The sequence below is a fragment of the Hypanus sabinus genome, unplaced genomic scaffold (assembly GCF_030144855.1).
Source record: "Hypanus sabinus isolate sHypSab1 unplaced genomic scaffold, sHypSab1.hap1 scaffold_951, whole genome shotgun sequence".
NCBI lineage: Eukaryota > Metazoa > Chordata > Chondrichthyes > Myliobatiformes > Dasyatidae > Hypanus > Hypanus sabinus.
Genome location: NW_026781806.1, coordinates 95143 through 117535, shown reverse-complemented (window position 1 = coordinate 117535; position 22393 = coordinate 95143). Strand labels below are relative to the sequence as shown.

The following is a 22393-nucleotide window of genomic DNA, read 5'->3' as shown; positions in this document are numbered from 1 at the left end:
GTAGGACTAATTAGAACAGGACATACATGGCAAATGGTAGTGCATTGAGGAATGTAGTAGAACAGAGTGATTTAGGAAGAATGTTGCTTAGTTTCCTGAAGTGCTATCTCATGTGGATAGGGTGGTGACGACCGCATTTGGTCTGCTGGCCTTTAGCAAAGGGTTTGGACTGTGTTATGGCACCTGAACAATGAATATAGCATTGAGACAGGTTTTCTATAACAAATGAAACATTTATTAGACACTGCTCAAGAAAAGCCAAAAAGTAAACCAAGGACTAACTTAACTGGAGGTCCTGGCTGTACGGCAGCTCGAGCAAACGTTAAAGCAATAATGCAAACACAGTTCTTAGAAGTAATAATGCAAACGTCCAAATGATTTACACAGTGAGTTCGGAGAGTTTTTCCAAGAAGTAACAATTTCCTCACCTACGTTCCAACGTTACTAATGATGCCGAAATATGCCCTTCGCGAAGGATTCACGGCGAAGGAAATAAAACGGCTTAAAGTCCCTGAACTTTCGTTGGCAAAACTCTGCATCCAACTCTTTCTGCTGATTCAGCAGGAGCTATCTTGGACACAGGTTACTAACTCCTTATCCGAAGGTTAAATCAGGTCGAACCTGTTTCACCGTCGACAACAACTTTCCTCGATCGTTCAGCTTCCCGAACTTCGCTAGATCTTCACTCTCCGACTGGAGTAAACTGGCAGTATTGTAGCAAAACTGACGGCAACTCTCTTTGAGACTTAAGGCAGAAAGTATATCTTCTCTTTAAAACAAAACTGAGTCATAACATCGAATATGTAGCAGGACGGAGTGACAGACGAATACAAACACAAACTGACCTGCGTCATAGGGAAGGGTTCTACTGTTACCCTGTAGACATAAATACTATCACAAGACCTCTCACTGGCGAAAAAAATACATCACTCTACCATTACAAGTCTATTAGATCATCCCCAGAAGAACAATTACATCATGCTCATGTGACAAGAACAAGATACCCACGGTACGTAACAGCTGTAATGTTAACATTGTACAAGGCATTGGTGAGGCCAAATTTGGAGTATTGTGTACTGTTCAGGTATCCGAATTATTGGAAAGCGGTCAACAAAATACAGAGTGCTGAGGAGTTTTACGAGAAATGTTAACTGGGTTTCAACACCTAAGTTACAGGGAAAGGTTGAACAGGTTAGGTCTGTATTCTTTGGAGAGCAGAAGGTTGAGGGGGGACTTGACAGAGGTATTTAAAATTATGAGGGGTATAGATAGAGTTGACGTGGTAGGCTTTTCCCATTGAGAGTAGGAGAGATTCAAACAAGAGGAAATGAGTTGAGAGTTAGGGGGGAAAAGTTTAGGGATGACACGAGGGGAACTTTACTCAAAGAGTGGTAGCTGTGTGAAACGAGCTTTCATGTAGCAGTGGTAGAGTAAGGTTCGATATTGATATTAAAATATTATTACGTATATGGACAGGAAAGGAATGCAGGGTTATGAGCTGAGTGCAGGTAGGTGGGAATAGGTAAGAGTAAGCATTCAGCACGGACTAGAAGCGCCGAGACGCCCTGTTTCCGTGCTGTAATTGTTACATGGTTATATGATTGAGGGGAGAGTAGCTGGAAAGTGAAAAGAGAGATGGAGTTGATTTAGATAAATGACCGAGTGGGTTAGGGAGATAGAGGTCGCGAGAGAGTAGAGAATCCTGGGAGAAAGTGTGAAGAGAAGAGATGGGAGAGCGGGGGCAAGAAAGCGAGATGAAGGAAAACGAACATGCAATAGAGAAGATAGTTGGGGAGGCGGATAAGAGAGAGAGTTTAGAGGGACGACGGTAAAGAGAAGGCGAGATGGCTAGTAAGACAGAGATAGAAGGAGAGAGGAGAATAGGGCGGGGGTTAGGGAAGAGAGGACCGGTTAGTGAGAGACGCAGAGAGAAATGGGGGAGAAAGAGGGAGTTGCTCCTGAATATAAGTCGACCCCGGCGGCTCTTCACAGAGAAACAGGATCATTTCAGCAAAATCCGGGCACAAGGGTGCCGACTTCTCACAGATGAAACGGTGCTGATCATTATTGCAACTATGACCTTCTCTGGATTTACATTCACCGCATTCGAACTTTCCAGCGCTGATATTGTACACGACGTTAGAGGTCACGTCCCTGTCAAGGAGGGGGAAACAAGGTCAAAAGGGGCAACACAACTCCAGCAGACAGCCCTATGTCAGTCCCCGAAACTACTGACGCACACCCTCATCATTGACCTGTGGAAGACCCCAAAATCTCCCACTACCCCATTATCCCAGGCAGCCCTGTGTCAGTCTCCAGAATACTTCCACTGCCCCACTGTCTCCCTGGACCCATGTGTCTGTCCCCAAGTTAATACCATGCCCCACCCTTTGCCCACCGACTGGTGAGGGACGCCAGAATAATCCCAGTACCCCAGCCTCTCCCCACAGGACCCAAAATGCACCCACAGTGCCACTCTCTTCCCAGGGACCCATATCAGTCTCCAAAATACTCCAACTGGTTCAGTCACCCCACAGGCCGGCTTTCTACCTCAAAGTACTCTCAGTTCCCACCATCACTCCACCGATCAGTGTCAGACCAAAGTACACACACTGTCTCACTCTCTCCGCACGGCCCCGTGTCGGTCACCAAAATACTCCCACTTTCCACTCACCCCCCACAACCCCGGGCCAGTCCCGGACATAATTCCACTGCCCAAACTTCCTGTTCCAGACCTGTGGCAGAAACCAAAACACTCCCATTTCCCATTCCTTTCTCACAGACCTCTGTCAATGCCCAAACTAATCCCAATGCTAAATTCTGTAACTACAGATCTGTCTGTCGCCAAAGTACTCCCACTGCCTCACTCTCTACCTGAACTTGTGTCAGTTCCCAAAAGAGCCCCACTGCTCCACTCGCTCTCCGCCGCCCCGTGTCGGTCTCCAGAATACTTACACTGTACCCCTCTATCCCGACAGCCACGAGCCAGTCCCCAATATAGTCCCTCTGCCCAAACATCTAACTACCGACCTGGGCCAATCACGAAAGCAGTCCCACTTCGCTGTCCCTTCCCACAATCCACGTCAGTCAACAAATGCATTCCACTTCACACACTCCACCAGCAGCCCGCGTCGGTTTCCAAACTAATCTGATTGCCCACTCTTTCCCCACAGATCGGTGTGAATCCCAAATTATCCTAGTGCCACACTCTGTCCTCACAGTGTTCGTCCCCAAAATACGCCACTTACACATTTTCTCTCCGCAGATCTTTCTCTGTCCCCCAAATCCAAACATTAGACCACACCTCACCATTGAAAACTTAGAGTTCCCAAAATCTGCCTGTACCCCGACTCCCACCACAGATATCTTGCAGTCCTCAAACTGACCTCTTTTCCCCATTCGCTCAACATAGACACCAGACTCTCCACATATTAATCTAAATGTAAACTCTCTCGCCACAGCCCCGTATCCGTTTCCCAAAAACTTCCAACCAGCAAGGTCTCAGTCCCCAGACTAATTCCACTGCACAGTCCATTCTCGGAACCCGTGTCAGTCCCCAAACTAATTCCACTGCACAGTCCATTCTCGGAACCCGTGTCAGTCCCCAAACTAATTCCACTGCACAGTCCATTCCCGGAACCCGTGTCAGTCCCCAAACTAATCCCCTGGCCCGGGCTCCTAGCAGAACCTCGAATGACCACAAATCTCACCCGTCTTTGCATTTTCCAATCCAGTATGAATTGCCCTGGACGCCGACAGTGTAGTTAACAAAATGCTGTGAAGTAAAATTGTTATAATTAAGAATTGAAATCGAGCTTAATTTAAGGATTGCTTCTCTAACTCTGACCCCGGGAGTGTGTGATGGGACGGTGCAGAGGGAGTTTCACTCTGTGTCTGACCCGTGTACTGTGTGATGGGACGGTGTGGAGGCAGATTCACTCTGTGTCTGAATCCAGGAATGTGTGATAGGACGGTGTGGAAGCAGATTCTCTCTGTGTCTGACCCCGGGAGTGTGTGATGGGACGGTGTGGTGGGCGATTCACTCTGTGTCTGACCCCGGGAGTGTGTGATGGGACGGTGTGGAAGGAGATTCACTCTGTGTCTGACCCGGGGAGTGTGTGATGGAACGGTGTGGAGGGAGATTCACTCTGTGTCTGAACCCAGGATTGTGTGATGGGACGGTGTGGAGGGAGATTTCCTCCGATGTTGATATCTCTTCCGTCAATTTTACACATACCTCTTCCTCAGTGGAATTTATTTCAAGAAGGATTGATTCAGAGTTACAGCAATGCTGCTTCGCCTCATCATAAGATCTTGTAAACGTGGATATGAAATAACAGCGGTCTTCATTTCGGATCCAGTCCTTGGAACATTCTTGCTCTGGAAATGAGAAATAAGGAACAGTGAATGTCTGTCCATCAGCCCATTGCATCCGCCGGGAATCAAACACAGAATCTGGATCCCTCTACACCGGCCATCACACACATCTGCAGTTATTTACAGAAAGTAGCTACCTCCATAACGTCCCATTGCACACACACGGGGTGAGACACAGAGTGAATGTAACGGTACACTGTCTCATCACATAATCCCGATGTCAAATATAAAGTGAAGCACCCTCCACACTGTCCCATCACACACTGCGGGGAACAGACACAGAGTAAATCTCCCTCCACACCGTCCCATCACACACTCCCGGGGTCCGACATAGAGTGAATCTCTCTCCACACTGTCCCCTCACACACTGCAGTGGTCAGTGTGAGAGAGTAACTTCCTACACACCGTCTCATCTCACGTTGCAGGTGTTGGACACAGAGTGAAATTGCCTTCATACAGTCGCATCACACACTCCCACCAAGAGGTATATAGTGAAGATCCCTTGCAATTTTGATCACAAACACTTAGAGTCAGATACGGAGGGAACCTCCAACCCTGTCATCGCATTGGAGACATAGAAAGAGAAATATTGAAAACCTAAAGTACAATACAGGCTCTTTGGCCAACAAAGCTGTATCGAACATCTCCTTACCTTCCAAACACCTCTATTAACATAGACTTAATTGTTTCAAATTTCCGTGTATACATCCAGGAGTCCCTTAATTGGCCTATCGTTTCCTCCTCCACCACCGTCGCCGGCAGTCTATTCCACGCACTCACCATTCTTTGCGTGAAATAAAAGCTTACCCCGACATCTGCTCTGTACCTAACTGCAATCACAATAAAAATATGCCCTTTCGTGCTAACCGCTTTAGCCCTGGGAAAGAGCCGCTTACTATCCACAAGATCAATGCTTCCCATCATATCTATCAGGTCACCGCTCATCCCCCGCCGCTACAGGGAGAAAAGGACCGGTTCACTCAATATCTTTGTAAATCTCCTTCGCACCCATTCTATGGTTTCTACATCCTTCCTATAGTGAGGTGACCAGAACTGAGCACAAAACTGCAGGTGGAGTCTGAGCAAGGAACAATATAGCTGCAACATTACCTCTCGTTTCTTAAACCCGCGATTGATGAAGGCCAATGAACCGCATGCATTCTTAACCACAGCGTCATCCTGCGTAGCAGTTCTGAATGTCCAATGGACTCGGACCCCAAGCCCTCTCTGATCCTCCATACTGCCACCGCCACTGTCATTAATGCTATATTCTGCTATCATATTTGACGTAACCAAGTGACCCACCTCACACTTATCTGGGTTGAACTCCATCTACCACTTGTCAGACCAGTTTTACATCCTATCAATGTCCCTCTGTACTATCACAGCCCTCAACACTGTCCACAAGGCCCCCTACCTTTGTGTTATCACTAAAGTTACTAACACACCCTATCACGTCCTCATCCAGGTCATTTATAAAAAATCACAAAGAGTATGTTTCCCATAAGCGAACCCTGAGGCACACCGTTGGTTCACGGCCTCCATGGAGAATATAACCCGTCTACAAACAGCCTTTGCCTTCTGTAGGCCAGCGTGTTCGGCATTCACAAAGCAATGTCCGCTTGGATTCCATGCCTACTTACTTTATCAATCAGCCTTTAATGGGGTATCTTATAAAATGCCTTGCTGAAATCCATGTGCACTGCATCTACGGCTCTATATTCATCAATGTCTTTCGTCACACCCTTTGACAAATCCATGCTGATTATTCATAATCACATTATGCCTTTCAGGATATTCTCCATCAACATAAACAGTAAGACTCACTGATCTATAATTTCCTGCTCTATCCCTACTCCCTTTCTTAGACATGGAGCAAAATCCGCAACCCTCCAATCCACAGGATTATACACTCCCTGAGTCAGCTACAGGACTAAGTTCACTCCGCTCTGTCCCATCTCACACTAAAGTGTTAAATTTAGAAGGAAGGTCCCTCTGCACTATCCCATCACACATTCCATGGATCAGACACAGGGTGAAGCTCCCTCTCCACGATCACATCACACACTGCTAGAGACAGGCGCAGAGTAAAGATTCCTCTCTCTGTGCCTGTCCTCGGAGGAGGAGCGGGTGAAAGAGGGGGATGATGACTCACCTCTTCTGCTAGTCATCGATTGACAGAATCGAGCCTCGACTTCATTGTCAGATCTGATCTTCGTTTTCATCTCCGTGAACTGGTGACGGAGATCGCTGTGCCTTCGATTATGATCGGACAGATTAGAGTTGAGCGTAGAGAGATTCTTGAGACAGGATCTCAGGGAGAGATTCAGGTGGGAAATCTCGAATATCTTGGATTCAAGGGTTAAGTTCATCTCGTTATAATCTTCCAAAAGGAGATGGTAGTCTCGGTTGGAGGTGATCTGAGACTGACGAATCAGTGATACTGAAAGAGATGGTTAAGGATGTTTATCGTTTACAGTGTGTCAGAGTCACGCAAACGAGCGGGTCACGGAGACTGCTGTGACAGTGACAAGTTGAACGGCATCACAGAGATGGGTGGCGGCGTCACCGTGAATGTCTGTTTCACACTGAGGGGTATTCAGCGTCAGAATCGTGGTGAAGGTTGAGACCCTGTCTTTGTGAGGGATATGTCAGAGTTGCCGCGAGGGACGTTTCGGTGCCACTGTGATAAGTGTTTTTTTTTTCTTCTGTACTGGCGAGTGGTTTAACTGGTCAAAATGAAGTGGATCTCGATATCATGGTGAGGGAGGGATATGTCAGACTGATGATATCACGGTGTGAGGGGTATCTGTGACATGGTGTGCGGTGTGTCTCTGTCACCGTGAGAGGTATGTCATGGTCACGGCGTGTGTGCGAGAGTGTCACATTGAGGTGTGAGTCGATGTCATTGTGAATTCAGGTGTCTGTATCACGGTGACGGGATTGCCCGTGTCAGGGTGAGGTGTGGGTAATTGCCTCAGTGAGCGGTGCATCGGCGTAATGCCGAGGGGTGTTACTGTCACGGTAATAGATGTTACGGTGGCTTACTAGTCTTTGTCACGGCGCGCAGTGGGGCAGATCGCGTTGAGGAGAGTGAAGAAGTCACGGTGTACGGTACATCAGTGTCACGGAGAGGAGCGTGCCGGTGTCACTGTGAGGTGTGTTCCGGTGTCGCCTTGAGGAGTTTATCAGTGACACAGTCAGGGGCATCTCGATGTTACAGTGAGGGGTACGTTGCGGTCAGTGTGACTGCCACGTGTGTGTCACGGCGATGGTCGTGTCCGTGTCGTGCTCAGATATGTATCTGTTTCTCGTTGAAGGTCGTGGCCGTGCTACGGTGACAGCATTGTTGATGTTATGATGAATGGCGTGTCGGTGTCAGGACGAGTTTTGATTGTGTTTTTATCACGGTTAGGGTTGTGTCCGTGTTATTGTGATGGGACTTAATCGGTATTACGATAAGCAGCGTGTCAGTGTCACTCTGGTGTTTTACAATAACAAATATTCCACTCTCCTTATTTATGGACTGACTCCACCCGGAGCCCATTCCACTCACCATGGATCGAGAGTGCGACCACAATAATGATGAGGGCGGCTGTAAATAGGCAGAGTAGGCAAATCAGACGGTACGGTCTATTTCCGATCTTCAGATTCGACTGTTGTTCATGCGCAGCTGTGGAGAGATCACACGACCATAAAACCAAGATATAGCAGCAGATATTGTCCGCCTCCATTATCCCCGGGAGAAAGAGCTCTTACTTCGCTTGGCTCGTCAGAAAGGTATGCTTTCTCACAGAAACAATAAGTTTCGTATTGTTGAAGATTATTCATTTGATGTGATGAGAAACCACATTGCTTTGAAAGCAAATTTGAAACCACTTTCAAATCGCTTTGAAACCAGTGATGGCAGAGATTCATCAGATCGGACTTAAACAAGCTTTAAGATATCCAGCGAATCTCAGAGTTTATACTCAGAGTAAGATTTATACTTTGTATGACTTTTTTAAGATTCTTCTTCCCATAAGACTTTGCTTTCCGAGCTCGTTTATTTGTTTGCTTGTACTTGAATGTGGGATGAATGTTTTGGATTTTTAGACCTTTTTTGTATTGTAGTGATCATAGAATCCTCTTTTTATTCTATTTTGATGACTTTTTTTTAACTTTGTTTTGATTGATTGGTGAATTTACATTTATGTTTTGTAATATGGCTTTTTCAAAATGTCGTTTCTTCTTCCCATAAGTCTTTGCCTTTGGAACACGTCATCTACTTGTTTTGAATATGGGATTTTTCTTAAAGACATATTACACTTTTTTTAAACTTTAATGTTTATTCTTTTTTATCAATGATTTTTGTCTTATTATATTATGTTTTTTTATCTCTTTTTGATTGATATATCATTTTTTATCAACCCTTCATCTAAACCTGGGTGTTGTATAGTCTCTTCTTACCTTTCCGTGGAGCTGCCATCTTGATATGGGGGTAATATTAGTGTTAGTTTGTGCGCCTGCCGCTTGGCTTTCTTTCGAGGGTTCGGGGGAGGGGGTCGGGGTCTCTTTTCACGCTTTTGCTTTTTATTTTTTTGCTTTTAGTTTATGGGCCGACTTCAAATTATTAATATTGTTGAAGTGTCATGTTCTCCGGTTGCTCCTGAATCATTTCCCCTTCTTCCTGATTTATGGGTTATCTGTCTTTTTAACCTTTTACGATATATACAATTCTTATTGGCATGCTGGATAAGTCTATTAATTTTATCTCCTGGAATACTAATGGTTTAAACCATCCGATAAAACGTAAAAAAAATATTTAAAGTATTCCACAGACTAAATGCTAATATTATTTTCGTACAAGAGACTCATATTAGGAGGGAGGATAATCATCGGTTTTTTCGGTTCTAGAGGATGCAACAATTTCAATCGAATATTACTGCCAAAGTTAGGGGTGTGCCTATTTTTAAAGACCCCTCAATTTCGTCCACACATCAGGAAACTATCTCTATACACAGGGCAGATTTTTGTTGATTACTGGTTCACTGTTTAATCGAAAAGTGGCTTTAGGTAATATTTATGCTCCAAACTTTGATTGCCCTGAATTTTTTAAACGTTTATTTACTTCCCTTCCTAATTTAAATGAACATATGTTGATAATGGCTGGAGTTTTTAATTGTTGTTTAAATCACTTAATGGATAGATCTAAACCTATTCGTACTCTTCCGAATAGATCAGCCTCAGTTATTAATTCCTTTCATGGTTGATTCGGGAATTGCTGAAATATGACATTTTTTGTATCCTAAAGATTTTTCGTTTTTTCACATGTATATCATAGTTATTCTGGAATTGATTATTTTCTTATTGATCATCGTTTATTAACATATGTTATTGATTGTAAATATGATTCTATTGCCATTTCGGATCTTGCTCCTTTGAAGTTGTCTATTAAGGTATCGGATTCCTCCATTAACACTAGGTCTTGGAGACTCAATGCTACTTTGCTTCAAGATCCAGAACTTATCACCTTCACAGAACAGCAAATTGACTTGTTTTTTTCAACAAACTATACCGAAGAGATTGACAGAGGAATATTCTGGGACTCTTTTAAGGCTTTTATTCGCGGACATATTATCTCATATTCCGCTGGTAAATGAAAACAAAGGTATCTTGATAGAGCTATATTTGTGGTTAAAATTAAAGAAGTTGATAAAATTTATTCCGTGACTCCTACCAAAGAACTTTATAAGAAGAGAGTTGAGCTTCAAATGGAACATAGCTTATTATTATCTTCTTCAATTGAGAATCAATTAATTAAGACCAGAGCTCAATTCATAGTGATCGAACTGGTAAATTATTAGCTCACCAATTAAAAGCTATTTCGACTAAGCAATAAATTATTAAAATTCGTAAACAAGATGGTAATTTGACTACTAGTCATAAAGAAATTAATAAAACTTTCCAAGACTTTTATAAATCTTTTTATCAATCAGAATCTGATGGCGATCTGTCCATGATGGATAATTTTTAAAATAACTTGAATATTCCTAAACTGACAGCTGAAGATCAGAGTTTGTTTGATGCTCCTATTTCTGTGGCTGAAATAGGAGAGTCTATTTCATCAATGAATTCAGGGAAAGCTCCAGACCCTGATAGCTATATTGTGGAATATTTTAAAACTTTTTCTTCTTTGCTTTCCCCTTGGTTATGTGAAATTTTCAATGATGCATTTATTAAGAAGAGATTCTCTCAGTCTTTCTATGATGCTACTATTTCCTTAATTCTTAAAAAAGATAAGGACCCTACCCTACGTGCATCCTATCGCCCTATATCGCTAAATGTAGATACAAAGATTCTTACAAAAATTCTAGCTATTAGGGTAGAAAAGATACTGTCACAGATTATTTCAGAAGATCAAACAGGGTTTATTAAGAACCGGTACTCCTTTTTTAATGTTAGAAAATTGATTAGTATAATTTATACCTCTTCACCCAGAACCCCAGAATGTGTCATTTCATTACATGCTGAAAAAGCTTTTGATAGAGTTGAATGGACATACTTATTTAATGCGTTAAAAAAAAATAATTTCAGCTCCAGATTTATAGCATGGATTAAACTAATATATTATAAACCTGTTACTTCTGTTCTTACTAATAATCCTAGATCCTCTTTTTTTCAATTATCTCGCGGCACGAGACAAGGTTATCCTTTAAGTCCTCTATTATTTAATATTGCACTGGAACCTTTAGCCATTGCTATTTGTGAATCACCTAATATTTTTGGTATTACCCGTAATGAGAAGTTATATAAGTTATCACTATATGCTGATGACTTGTGGTTATATATTTCTGATCCTGATAGGTCTATTCCCGCTATTCTATCCTTGTTGGCTCAGTTTGGTAGCTTCTCTGGTTATACATTAAATTTGAATAAGAGTGAATTATTCCCTTTAAATGCGCAAACTTTACTGAATAACAGGGTACCATTTAAAGTTGTTACTGATAACTTCACTTATTTAGGTATAAAAATTACCAAGAAACATGAAGATTTATTCAGATTGAACTTCTTACCTTTGTTATATCAAATTCAACAACTTACTACTAGATTGTCTCCCTTATCCTTCTCATTGGTTGGTCGGATTAATGCTATTAAAATTATGGTTTTACCGAAATTTCTATATTTATTTCAAGCTCTACCAATTTTTATTCCTAAATCTTTTTTGATAACATAGATTCTAAAATTTCCTCATTTGTGTGGCAAAATAAAAATCCCAGGCTAAGTAAAAAACAGTTACAGAAACCTAAAAAAGATGGTGGTATAGCTTTACCTAACTTTAGATTCTACTATTGGGCGAATAACATCCGAAACTTAATTTACTGGAAACATGAGTTGGATTCTCCATTATGCCCAGAGTGGGTAAATTTGGAACGTAATGATGCACGAGGATACTCTTTATTCTCCGTTCTTGGATCTTCCCTTCCCGCTAATTTAGCCAAGTTCAATAAACAAATATCTAACCCTATTGTCAAACACACATTACGAATTTGGTTTCAATTTCGTAAGTTTTTCACTCGGAGAAATTTTGTTCTTGATAGCCCTATCTTATTTAACTTTTATTTTAAACCCTCCTTAATAGATCAAGCCTTTAGAGTATGGAAATGGAAAGGTATAACATGCTTTCGTGATCTTTTTTTGAAGGTAGTCTGATGTCTTTTGACCAACTTTCTGACAAATTTAAGTTACCTAAAACTCATTTTTTTAGATATTTACAAATCAGAAACGTTTTATATAAAGTTTTACCATCCTTTCCCAACTCAACTCCGATGGATTTTTTAGATATAATGTTTACTTTGAACCCTTGTCAGAAGGGTTTAGTGGCTCTTATTTATAATATGATCATGAAGATACAACCAGAAATGTCAGGAAGAATTAAACAAGAGTGGGAAAAAGAGCTTCAATATACTATATCAACAGAAAAATGGGAAAAAAATTACAAATGGTTAACTCTTCTTCTATATGTGCTAAACATTCTTTAATACAATTTAAGGTTGTACACAGAGCCCACATGTCTAAAGATAAGCTTGCTCGATTCTACTTCCATATTAACCCTCAATGTGACAGATGTCAATCAGAAGTTGCTTCATTGACTCACATATTTTGGTCATTTCCAACCTTACATAATTATTGGAAGGATATATTTGCCATCACTTACTCAGTTTGGAATTTTGATTTACAGCCCCATTTTATCACTGCAATTTTTGGTATACCAATTGAGGATGGTAGTCAATTCTCCCCTTCGATTAGACGAATGATCGCATTTGCAACTCTAATGGCTAGGAGGTCTATATTACAAAATAGGAAAGAAGTAAACCCTCCTACCACCTTTCAGTGGTTCTCTCAAACTATTTCTTGTTTGAGCTTAGAAAAAATTAGAAGTATCTTTGATCCATCAATTAAATGTGAAGAAACTTGGGGACAGTTTATTCGACATTTTCATATGAGTTAGTTTGACCTCTTTCAGACCTTTTCTCCTTTTATCCTCGTTTTGGTAGGGAGTTCCGGAGTTCTTGACACTATCATGTATATATATATAAACTATTATTATTGCCCATGTTAGTTCAGGTTTATTGCTTTATTTTAATATTTATTTTTCTTGTATTTTCCCTTCTTTTTGTGATTATCCTTTTTTCATATACAATCAATACAGGCTTGATTGATTATGTTATGACGTTCTCTGTTGATATTTCAATAAGATATTGATATCTTATTACTAACTTAACTTCAAGCCTAGTGTATTTATAACCGGTTCAATGTTATGTTATGTTATATTATTGTTCTCTTGTGTGTATGAAACTGAAAAAAAAATTGAAAAAGAAAGAAAGAACCTCAGAAAGAAGTAATTACTCCATATTTCAGATCCAAAAGGACGTCCTTCAATCCTGAAGACCTGTTCTCATGTCCAAGAATTGCTTATCATGGGAAAGAACATTTCTACATCTAGTCTGTTCGGCCTTTCAACATTCGCAAAGATTCTGTGAAATCCCCCCACCCCCCATTCTCCTGAACTCCAGGGAACACAGCCCAAGAGCTGCCAGATGTTCCTCATCCGGTGGCCCTTTCATTCCTGTAATTATTCTCGTGAATCTTCTCTGAACCCTTTCTGACGTCAGTATAAATAAGGAGCGGAAAGCTGCACACAATACTCTCAGTGTGGTCTCACAAGAGCCTTTTGGTGCCTCAGTATCTCATCCCTGCTCTTACATTTTCTACCTCTAGATGTCAAACTTTCATTCACCTTCTTCAACACCGACCGAACATGGAGGTTAATCTTTAGGGTATTTTGCACAAGTCCTCACAATTCCCTTTACTTCTCTGTCTTTTGAATTATCTTACCATCTAAATATTTGTCTGCTTGTTTATATCATCCAACGAAGTGCACGACCATACACTTTCCAACACTGTGTCTCATTTGCCACTTCTTTGCCTATCCCCCTAAACTTTCTAAGAGTCTATGCAGGCTGTCTGTTTCCTCAGCACTATCCGCTCCTACACGTATCTTTGACTCATCGACGAATATTGCCACAAATCCATGAATGCCATGGTCCGAGTCATTGACAAGCATTGTAAACATCAGCAGGCCCAACACAGACCCCTGTGGAACCACACGGCAGACAGCCAATGGGAGAATAGGAGGGAGGGAATAGAAGGGAAAGAGAGAAAGAGAGAGAGGTTAGAAAATGGATAGAGTGGTTTACGTTATATACTGTACTCCCTGCACACTGTCTATCGCACTGTCCTCCCTCCTCACCATCCCCACAGATATATAACAGACAGGAGAGGTCCCAGTGGAATGCCATAGATGCAGATCACATCACTGGAGTAGAACCAGTAAACCAGTGAAAGCATCCAGAATAAAGTGTCACAGTCACACAGAAGGTGCTGTTCAGGCAGACTAGACGTCGCATTATCGACGGCGAGATAAATTTTCAGGTCAAGAGGGCATCTTATCGGAGTAGTGGTCTGTTCAATTGTGTGAAAACAGCAGGGTGAAACTATGTTTAACGTTGGTGAAACATGCTTTCGTATCTTCCACCGATATGAGGTGATGGCGGGGGTCTTTATTAGTCTGTCTGCTTTAGCGACGCAGCGGGAAGTGCAGAGAGAGGGTCCGTGGAGGTGAGACTGATTCCCCTGATGTGCTGTGCTGTGTTCACGACTCTCAGCAGTTCCTTCCGGTCTCGGACGGAGCTATATCCCTCAAAGCCGAGCTGCATCATAATTGGTTGCCTTCGGTGGTGCGTCGGCAAAGATGGGCGGGGCTCCATAGGAACATGCCAATCTGACTGTGGAGCCAAGAAGCCGACCAAGGGCAGAACCGTAGACATGAAGCATAGGGACTCCAGTCAGGCTATTTGCCTCTCCCATTTGATGGGGTATTTGACTGACTAATTTGATTGCAGATTTTAGGAAGACAAATAAGGGTAAACTCCACAGTGAACTGAAGGGATCCTGGGGAGGATTGTGGAGCAAAGATACACGGGGCTACAAGTACACAGATCCCTAAAGCTGGAGTGACAGGGAGAAAGTGCAGTGAATAAAGCATCTGACACACTGTCTTTGACCAGTCGGGGCACTGAATGAAGGAGTTGGGAGGTCACTTTGCAGAGGAGCATGCGTGGGCCAGGCCGCACTTGTCGGACAGTGTTCAGTTTTGGTCACCCTGCTCTGGGAAGGATTTCATTTCTTGGCCGGAAAGAACTGCAGTCTGCACATCAGTGAATGAGAATGAATCAAGGACAGTGTAAGCCATGATGGAGGAGATGAAGGCTGCCATTTTGTGAAGAGATCTTTTTCTCCATTTTGTGACTTAGTCGCTTGGTTAATCAGTGTTTTAAAGTATGAGTGACGTGACAGGCAATCGGGTGAACTAGGGACCGTTTCCAAATTTGAAGTTATTTGTGAGGTGTTCTTTGGTTGGGTATAAAATGCAAAATAGGGAAAGTTGGTCTGTGACCGTTCTGAGTGATAAAGCTGACTGAGAACAAAGAACCATAAATTAAGGAATGTGATTTGCTGGTCAGAGGACAATCAGTGGATGCTGGCCTGGAGGAGAGCCAGTGGAAATGTGTTTTTTTTTTATTTTCAAACACGTGACCTATTGCCAACGACAGTGTTTAACTAATCTGGTGTGCACACAGTTACTGAAATCAGGTAATTGGCACATCAGACAATGCAGGCACTTTTCAGCAAATACAGAACTCCCTGTGTCTCCCTGATCATTATTAGGGTGGAGTCCTGTAACACTTCGGACAGGAATAAGTGCAGAGGGTCATTACGAAGATGTGGTCTGGACTCGAGGCACTGGATTACGCGGAGGGGTCAGGCAGGTTTGGAAGTCATTCCGTGGAGCGCAGGAATGACCTCACTGAGGTTTACAACACCAGGAGAGGCAGAGACGGAGTGAATGGACGCAATAATTTCCACTAGACCCAGAGAACCGAGGGCCAGAGTCCTCACGCCGAAGCTGAGTGGAGAAAGAGATTTATTTAGGGAGGCGAGTGGCAACCTTTAGTTACCCGGATGGCGGCCCGTTGAAGGAACGGCTTGACAGAGGAAGTTGCCTAATAAGATGCATTAGAAACTTGGGCACGTAGGTGCATGACTAGCGACACCCGCCTGCTTGACGTCTTACTGCGACCTCTGACCTGTCTGTGCAGAGACCGGCCCCTCGCCGGGCCCCGGGGCGATGGGAGGAACCTCAGCCTCGTCGATGGGGGTTTCCTTCTCTGGAACGTTCAGTTCTGAGCCGGTGGAGATCGGGTCTTCTGAGAGACAAAACGGGGGGGGGGGGGGGAGAGAGAGAGAGAGAAGGTAGTGAGGGTGATGAGCCGGGGAGACAGAAACAGGAGAGAGCGAGCGTGAAGGGAATAGACGGACAGGCGATGGGGGATGGGGGATGGAAAATGTGGGAGCAGGGAGAGTGGATGAACAGGGGGATAGATTGAGAGAGGTAGAAGGGAGCGAGAGGGTGAGAGAAAGCAAAGGTTGTTCACAGAGATAAAGAAGGAGACGCGGAAGAGCGAGAGCGCGAGGCGGGTGGCGTGATAAATGGGGGAAGGTGAAGCGTTTCGGCAATGAGAGAATTAAAGAGAATGAAGGGAAGTGTGGGAAAAAAGTCGAAGAGGCGGGAAAGAGACGAGGAACAAACGGGGTTGAGAGATGGGGAGAGAAGCAAACCGAAGTAAGATGCAAGTAGAGAGAGAAGGGCAAAAAGAGGAAGAGAAGGGGTGACAAAGTGGACAGGGAGGATGAAAGAGAGGTAGGGCCGAGAATAGGGGAACAGAGGGAGTGAGAGGACGGTAGTTGGAAAAAAAGGATGTGCAGGTAGGGGGGAAGAAGAGAGGGAGACAGGTATAGAAATATGAGTGCAAGAGAAAGGAGAGAGGGAGAGACAAGGTGGAGAAAAGGGGAATAGAGTGTGGCAAGAAAGGGCAGAGTGAGGCTAAAACATTGTACAGCGTCCCTCCCACTCTCCTCCATCCTCAGCAGTCCTCCCCCGGTGTTTCCTATTCTTCACTCATCCACACAGCGCTTCTTTCTCAATGTCGCCTCCACAACACCCCTCCAACCGGACAACCTCCACCCCGCCCTGCCGATGACATTCTGTCTTCACTGACATCTCCCTCAACGCTCTCTCTTCATCCTATTCCACAGCGATCCCTCCCTGCTTCAACTTCCCTGCCCCGAGTGCAGGCTCCTCACCAACCCTGCAACAGATCTCTCTCCTCATCGCCTCTCCCATCTGCTCAGATGGTAACAGAACAGTGAAAGTAAGTGAGGCTCCATTCACCCGTCCAATCACACACACCCGGGATCAAACACAGAATGGAACTTATCCCCCCGGTTTGTTTCTGCCCCACTCACCGCTGGTAGGAGATAATGGCTCCATTTTTGTTAACTCCACATTCTCTAAAGTCTTGCCCTCGTCCATTTTGTCCAGGACTCTCTGTGTCTCTGAGCTCACGAAGAGGAACGAACCGTTGTCAGAGGAAGCCCGTGTTGAGAAGGCGGTCAGACCGACACCCTCAAACTCCAGATGGACAGCTGATAAAGAGAGGAAGCAGGGGGAGGAAGTGCGGAGCGGAGACAGCATGAGGACATGGGAGAGGGTGTCGAGATTGATTAGAGTTGGGGGGGGGTGGGAGATTGCTGCGAGTGAGGTGAAAGAGGAGAGAGAGGAGTAGATGGGGTTTAGCGGAGAGAGAGGTGAGAGAGAAACCACGACCCCAGGGTAAAACCTGAGCAACCTTAACCGAGGGTGAAGTCAACACCTCCCTAAGAAACTCGTTCCCTCCACAGGGTTTCCTCGCCTTCCTCGTACAGTGGCTCTCTCTCTCTCTCTCTCTCTCTCTCTCTCTCTCTCTCTCTCTCTCTCTCTCTCTCTCTCTCTCTCTCTCTCTCTCTCTCTCTCTCTCTCTCTCTCTCTCTCTCTCTCTCTCTCTCTCTCTCTCTCTCTTCTCTCGTTCGCCTTCTCCAACATCTACAAATTCTCATTCTCCCCTTTCCCTCCCAGCATTCCACTCTCTTTTTCACTCCTCCCCTCCTCCCCTCACATTTTCCTTCCTCCTTCTGCACCCCTCATTTATTTATCCTTAGAGGGCTATGGGTAACAATGGGTAATTTCTAAAGTAAGTACATGTTCGCCACAGATTTGTGGTTAAAGACCTGTATTGTGTTGTAGCTTCTCTATGTTTTCATTTTTTTTCTTTCTTTTTCAGTCATTTTATTAAGTTTCAAATAGGTAAACGTGACAATAATGGTAATGATACAAAGAGATCGGGATTACATTAATAACGGTAAACGTACAGATTCCATGTAACAAGTCTGTTTTAGCCTCCCAATCCCAATAACCAGAAAACTATTAGACTGATCAAGTAGTGTTGTTACTGCAGGAATGGATTTCTCTGGGTTACAGGTATATAGCAGCAGGTCATCTGCATACAGTGAAACTTTATGCGTCAATTTCCCATCAGTAACACCAAATGTATTGGGTGAATCATGAAGAGCGATTTCCAAGGGAACCAGGGTAATATCAAGTAGTAAAGGGCTTAAAAGACAATCCTGTCTAGTACCTCGAAAAAAAATCTAAATAAAAGGATATCTCATTATTGGTAAATACAGAAGCCAAAGGTGTATGATATATCAATTGAATCCAAGATATAAATTTTGGGCTAAAATTAAATTATTAAAGTATATAAATAAATATTCCAATTCAAGTCTGTCAAAAGCCTTCGGGCGTCAGGCGAAATAACACATTTTGGTGTATTATATGAAGTAGCGATTACAATGTTCATTAATCTCTGATATTAAGATTTGAATAAAGACTTGAAATACATCATGTCTGTTCATCGGAGACAATTTGTGGCTCTATCTTCTCTAATTTAATTGCTAATATTTTGGTAAAGATTTTAGAATCCACATTCAAAAAAGATATATGTTTGTATGATGCACATTCAGTGGGATATTTGTCTTGTTTACGAATTAGAGAATTAGATGCTTCCTAAAAGGATTGTGGCAATTTAAGTACAAATAACGCATCTTCAAAAACACTGCATAACCAGGGAGAAAATAAATCTGAAAAAAGATTTTTAAAATTCAGATTTATTTGTATATGTATATTCCGATAAGTTCAGATATATATAAACAGCACTGTTTCCGTGCTGTGGTTGTTATATGGTTATATACCCCTCCGAGTCAGGTGCTTCACTGGAGTTCATCGAAAAAAATGCTTTCTTCATTTCCTCTTAATGCTAAACGTTTTTTGTTTTTTCCTTCCAAAGCGCAATACCTCACACAGTAGTTCATCTGCCATTTCTTTGCTCTGCCTAAGTCCTTCTGTAGCCTGTCTAATTTCTCAAAATGACCTGCCACTCCACTTGTCCTCATTTGGTCTGCAAATTGTGTAGCCTCGTTCAGGGATCTATGAACACGGAGCGCAAGGCCCCTCTGCTCATCGAAACAGTTTGGTCTTTAATAGTGTGCTATATGTTTGTATTTGTCCGGGATGAACTCAACTGTCATTTCTCCAACCATATATGCAAGGGAAGTCAGCAGAGCGGCAATTGCTTTAATTTCTGGGGAAAAAATGAGGAAGATGCAGAACATGTTTATTCCTAAAAATGAAGAAGTACTCAATTCTGAAGAAGTATTCAATTGTGGCCGAAAAGGGAACCCAAGGCTCTTTAAAAACTAAAGAAAGGACAGACTATTATTTATCCAGGGATCAAAGAGAAATAAAGGCACAGACATCGGTGTACGATTAACCTTTGAATTCGTGATCACGTTGCCTGACGACTCCGCCAAAGTCAGGTTATATCTTAAATTTATACAGCGAACTTTGGGCGATGGCCAACAGCCAACTATACTCAGTGAGCGATTTCAGGAAGTACTTGTTGGATATTAGGCAGTTTACGAATGATTCCATGCGGTGCACTAAATTAGGACTGCACATCTGCTGTCAGTTCCTCTATTACCAATCCAGTTTCGCAGAAAAGTTAACATGACCTCATTCATGGTAAGAAATGCGGTTAGCTTTAGTCAGCTCGCACAAGCAAGGCAGCGTCTGAATCTTATCCTGTGGCCTCAGTCTTCAGCTAATCAAGCTCAGCAACAGCATTTAGTTTTTGCACAATAAAACAAAGTAACATCATAAGAACGTAAGGTTCAGGAGAAAAATTAGACCATTTAGCCCATTGAGTCTGCTCTACCATTTCATGTGTGGATGATCCAATTTACTTCTCAGCATCAATCCCCTGCTTTCTGCCAGTCTTCCTTCAAGCCCCGACCTGTCAATCAAGAGCCTCAAAAGGACATCTTAGCCTTGGCCTCCACGGCCGCCTGCGGCAAGGAAATCCACAGATTCACCGCTCGCTGGCTAAATAAGTTTCTCCTCGCCTCTGTTCTAAAAGGTCGCGCCACTCTTCTCAGTCTTTGTCCCCTCGTCTTCGACTCCCCAACCACAGAAGCTTTCCTCTCCACAACCACTCGATCAAGGAATTTAGATAAATAGATTTCAATGGGGTCACCCTTCTTCCTTTTAAAGTTCAGAGAGTGCAGACCTAAAGATATCAGGCAGTTCGCATCTGACGCCCTTCAATCGTGGAATCATTTTTGTCAACCTCGTTTGAACCCTCTCCACTTTGAGCACAATCATTCTAAGATGAGAGTCCCAAAACTGTTCACAATATCCACGCGAGGCCTCACTAGTGCTTTATAGAGTCTCAGCATCACACCGTTCGTTTTACATTCGAGTCGAAATATTGACATGCATTTGCCCTCCTCATCGCAGACTCAACCTGAGAAGGTTACAACATCGGCACAACATTGTGGGCTGAGCGGCCGGGAATGTGCTGCAGATTTCTATGTTCAACCTGCAAATTATCCTTTAGGGAATCCCGCACAAGGACTTTAAAGTCCCCTTGAATCTCTGATTTTTTTTTTTTTTATTTCTCTCCAGTTATTAAATAGTCAACCATTTTACTTTCTCCCAAAGTGCATGACCATGCATGTTTCAACACAGCAGTACATCTGCCATTACTCTGCCCTGTCTAGGCCCTTCTGTAGCCTGTCTACTTCCACAAAACTACCTGACCCCCCCCCCCCCCCCACTTATGCTCATATCGTCTGCAAACTGTGGAGCCACGTTCATGGAGCTACGAACACGGACCGCAAGATCCCTCTACTATATATTTGTTGTTGTCCAGGTTGAACTCCACTGTTCTTTCTCCAACCATATCTGCAAGGGACTTCAGCACTGCTCCAATGGCTTTAATTTCTGGGGAAACATGAGGAAGGTGCAGGACATATGTATTCCAAAAATAAACTGTTCTCAGTTCTCAGGAAATCAACAAATCCGCCCGAGAAGGGAACTCAAAGCTCTTGTAAAATATAAAGAAAGGGCTTACAAGAAAATAGCAATTTGTGGGACTGCAATCATCGGTTCGGCTCCCGGCTTCATCCGGGTGATGGTAGCCCCCGGCCCGAGAAACTTACGACATCTCGTTTGGGTGGATATTATACGATGTTTACAAACAGTAGACAATATGCGAGTAAACGATTCAGCTTTATAATTTGTCCATATTGTTTGCAAAGCAACATAAAAAAGGGGCACATTCTCATTAAACAGTCTAATGTGCAAACGGTGGAGCTCACAGTGTCGATCATCTGTTCCCGTCGGCCTCTCCCGAGCGTAGCCGGCCCTCGGACCAACGCTGTTCAGACCACTCCGTCCAGCGGTCATAGAAACGTGGAAAGCCTACAGCACAATACAGGTGCTTCGGCCCACAATCTGTCCTGACCATCGAAATTACCTTGGGTTACCCATAGCCCTCTATTTTTCTGAGTTCCATGACCTGTCCAGGAGACTATTCAAAGAGCCTATCGTATCGGCCTCCACCACCGACGCCGGCAGCCCATTCCACGCACTCACCGCTGTCTCCGGACAAAAAAAAAACCCTGATAACCCCTCTGTACATACTACCTTAAAATTTGTGCCCTCTCGTACGACACATTCCAGCCTTGGTAAAAGCCTCTGAGTATACACACGATAAAAGCCTTCCATCATCTTTTACACCTTATCAGGTCATCTGTTATTCTCCGTCGCTGCAAGGAAAAATGGCCGAGTTCATTCAACTCATTCTCATAAGGCAAGGTCCCCAATCGAGGCAAGATCCTTATAAATCCCCTCTGCGCCATTTCTATCATGTCCATATCCTTCCTGTAGTAAGGCAAGCAGAACTGAGCACAGAACTCAATGTGGGGTCTGAGCAGGGTCCTATACAGCTGCAACATTTCCTGTCGACTCTTAAACTCAATCTCAAGGTTGATTAATTCCAATGCACCTTATGCTTTCGTAACCACAGAGACAACCTGCACCGCAGCGTTGTGTGTCCTATGGACTGGAACCCAATACCGCTCTGATCTACCATACTGCCAAGAATCTTAACATTAATACTATATTCTGCCATTATAT

At 43.4% G+C, this 22393-nt stretch overlaps 1 protein-coding gene across 2 annotated transcripts; it reads right to left on the bottom strand.

The window, feature by feature from the left end:
- Window positions 1-302: 302 nt before the first annotated feature.
- LOC132390561 (oxidized low-density lipoprotein receptor 1-like) lies at window positions 303-17428 on the bottom strand. Of its 2 annotated transcripts, none has more exons than XM_059963171.1 (7): window positions 17287-17428; window positions 16068-16187; window positions 7934-8050; window positions 6533-6820; window positions 4238-4380; window positions 3711-3775; window positions 303-2154 (listed from the first exon to the last, which is right to left on the bottom strand). In XM_059963171.1, the coding sequence occupies exons 1-7, from the start codon at window positions 17351-17353 to the stop codon at window positions 1893-1895; spliced, it is 1062 nt and encodes a 353-aa protein (XP_059819154.1). In that variant the 5' UTR covers window positions 17354-17428; the 3' UTR covers window positions 303-1892. The 2 variants fall into 2 exon arrangements, with proteins under 2 accessions (XP_059819154.1, XP_059819155.1); XM_059963172.1 differs by having other exon boundaries at window positions 16068-16184.
- Window positions 17429-22393: the final 4965 nt, after the last annotated feature.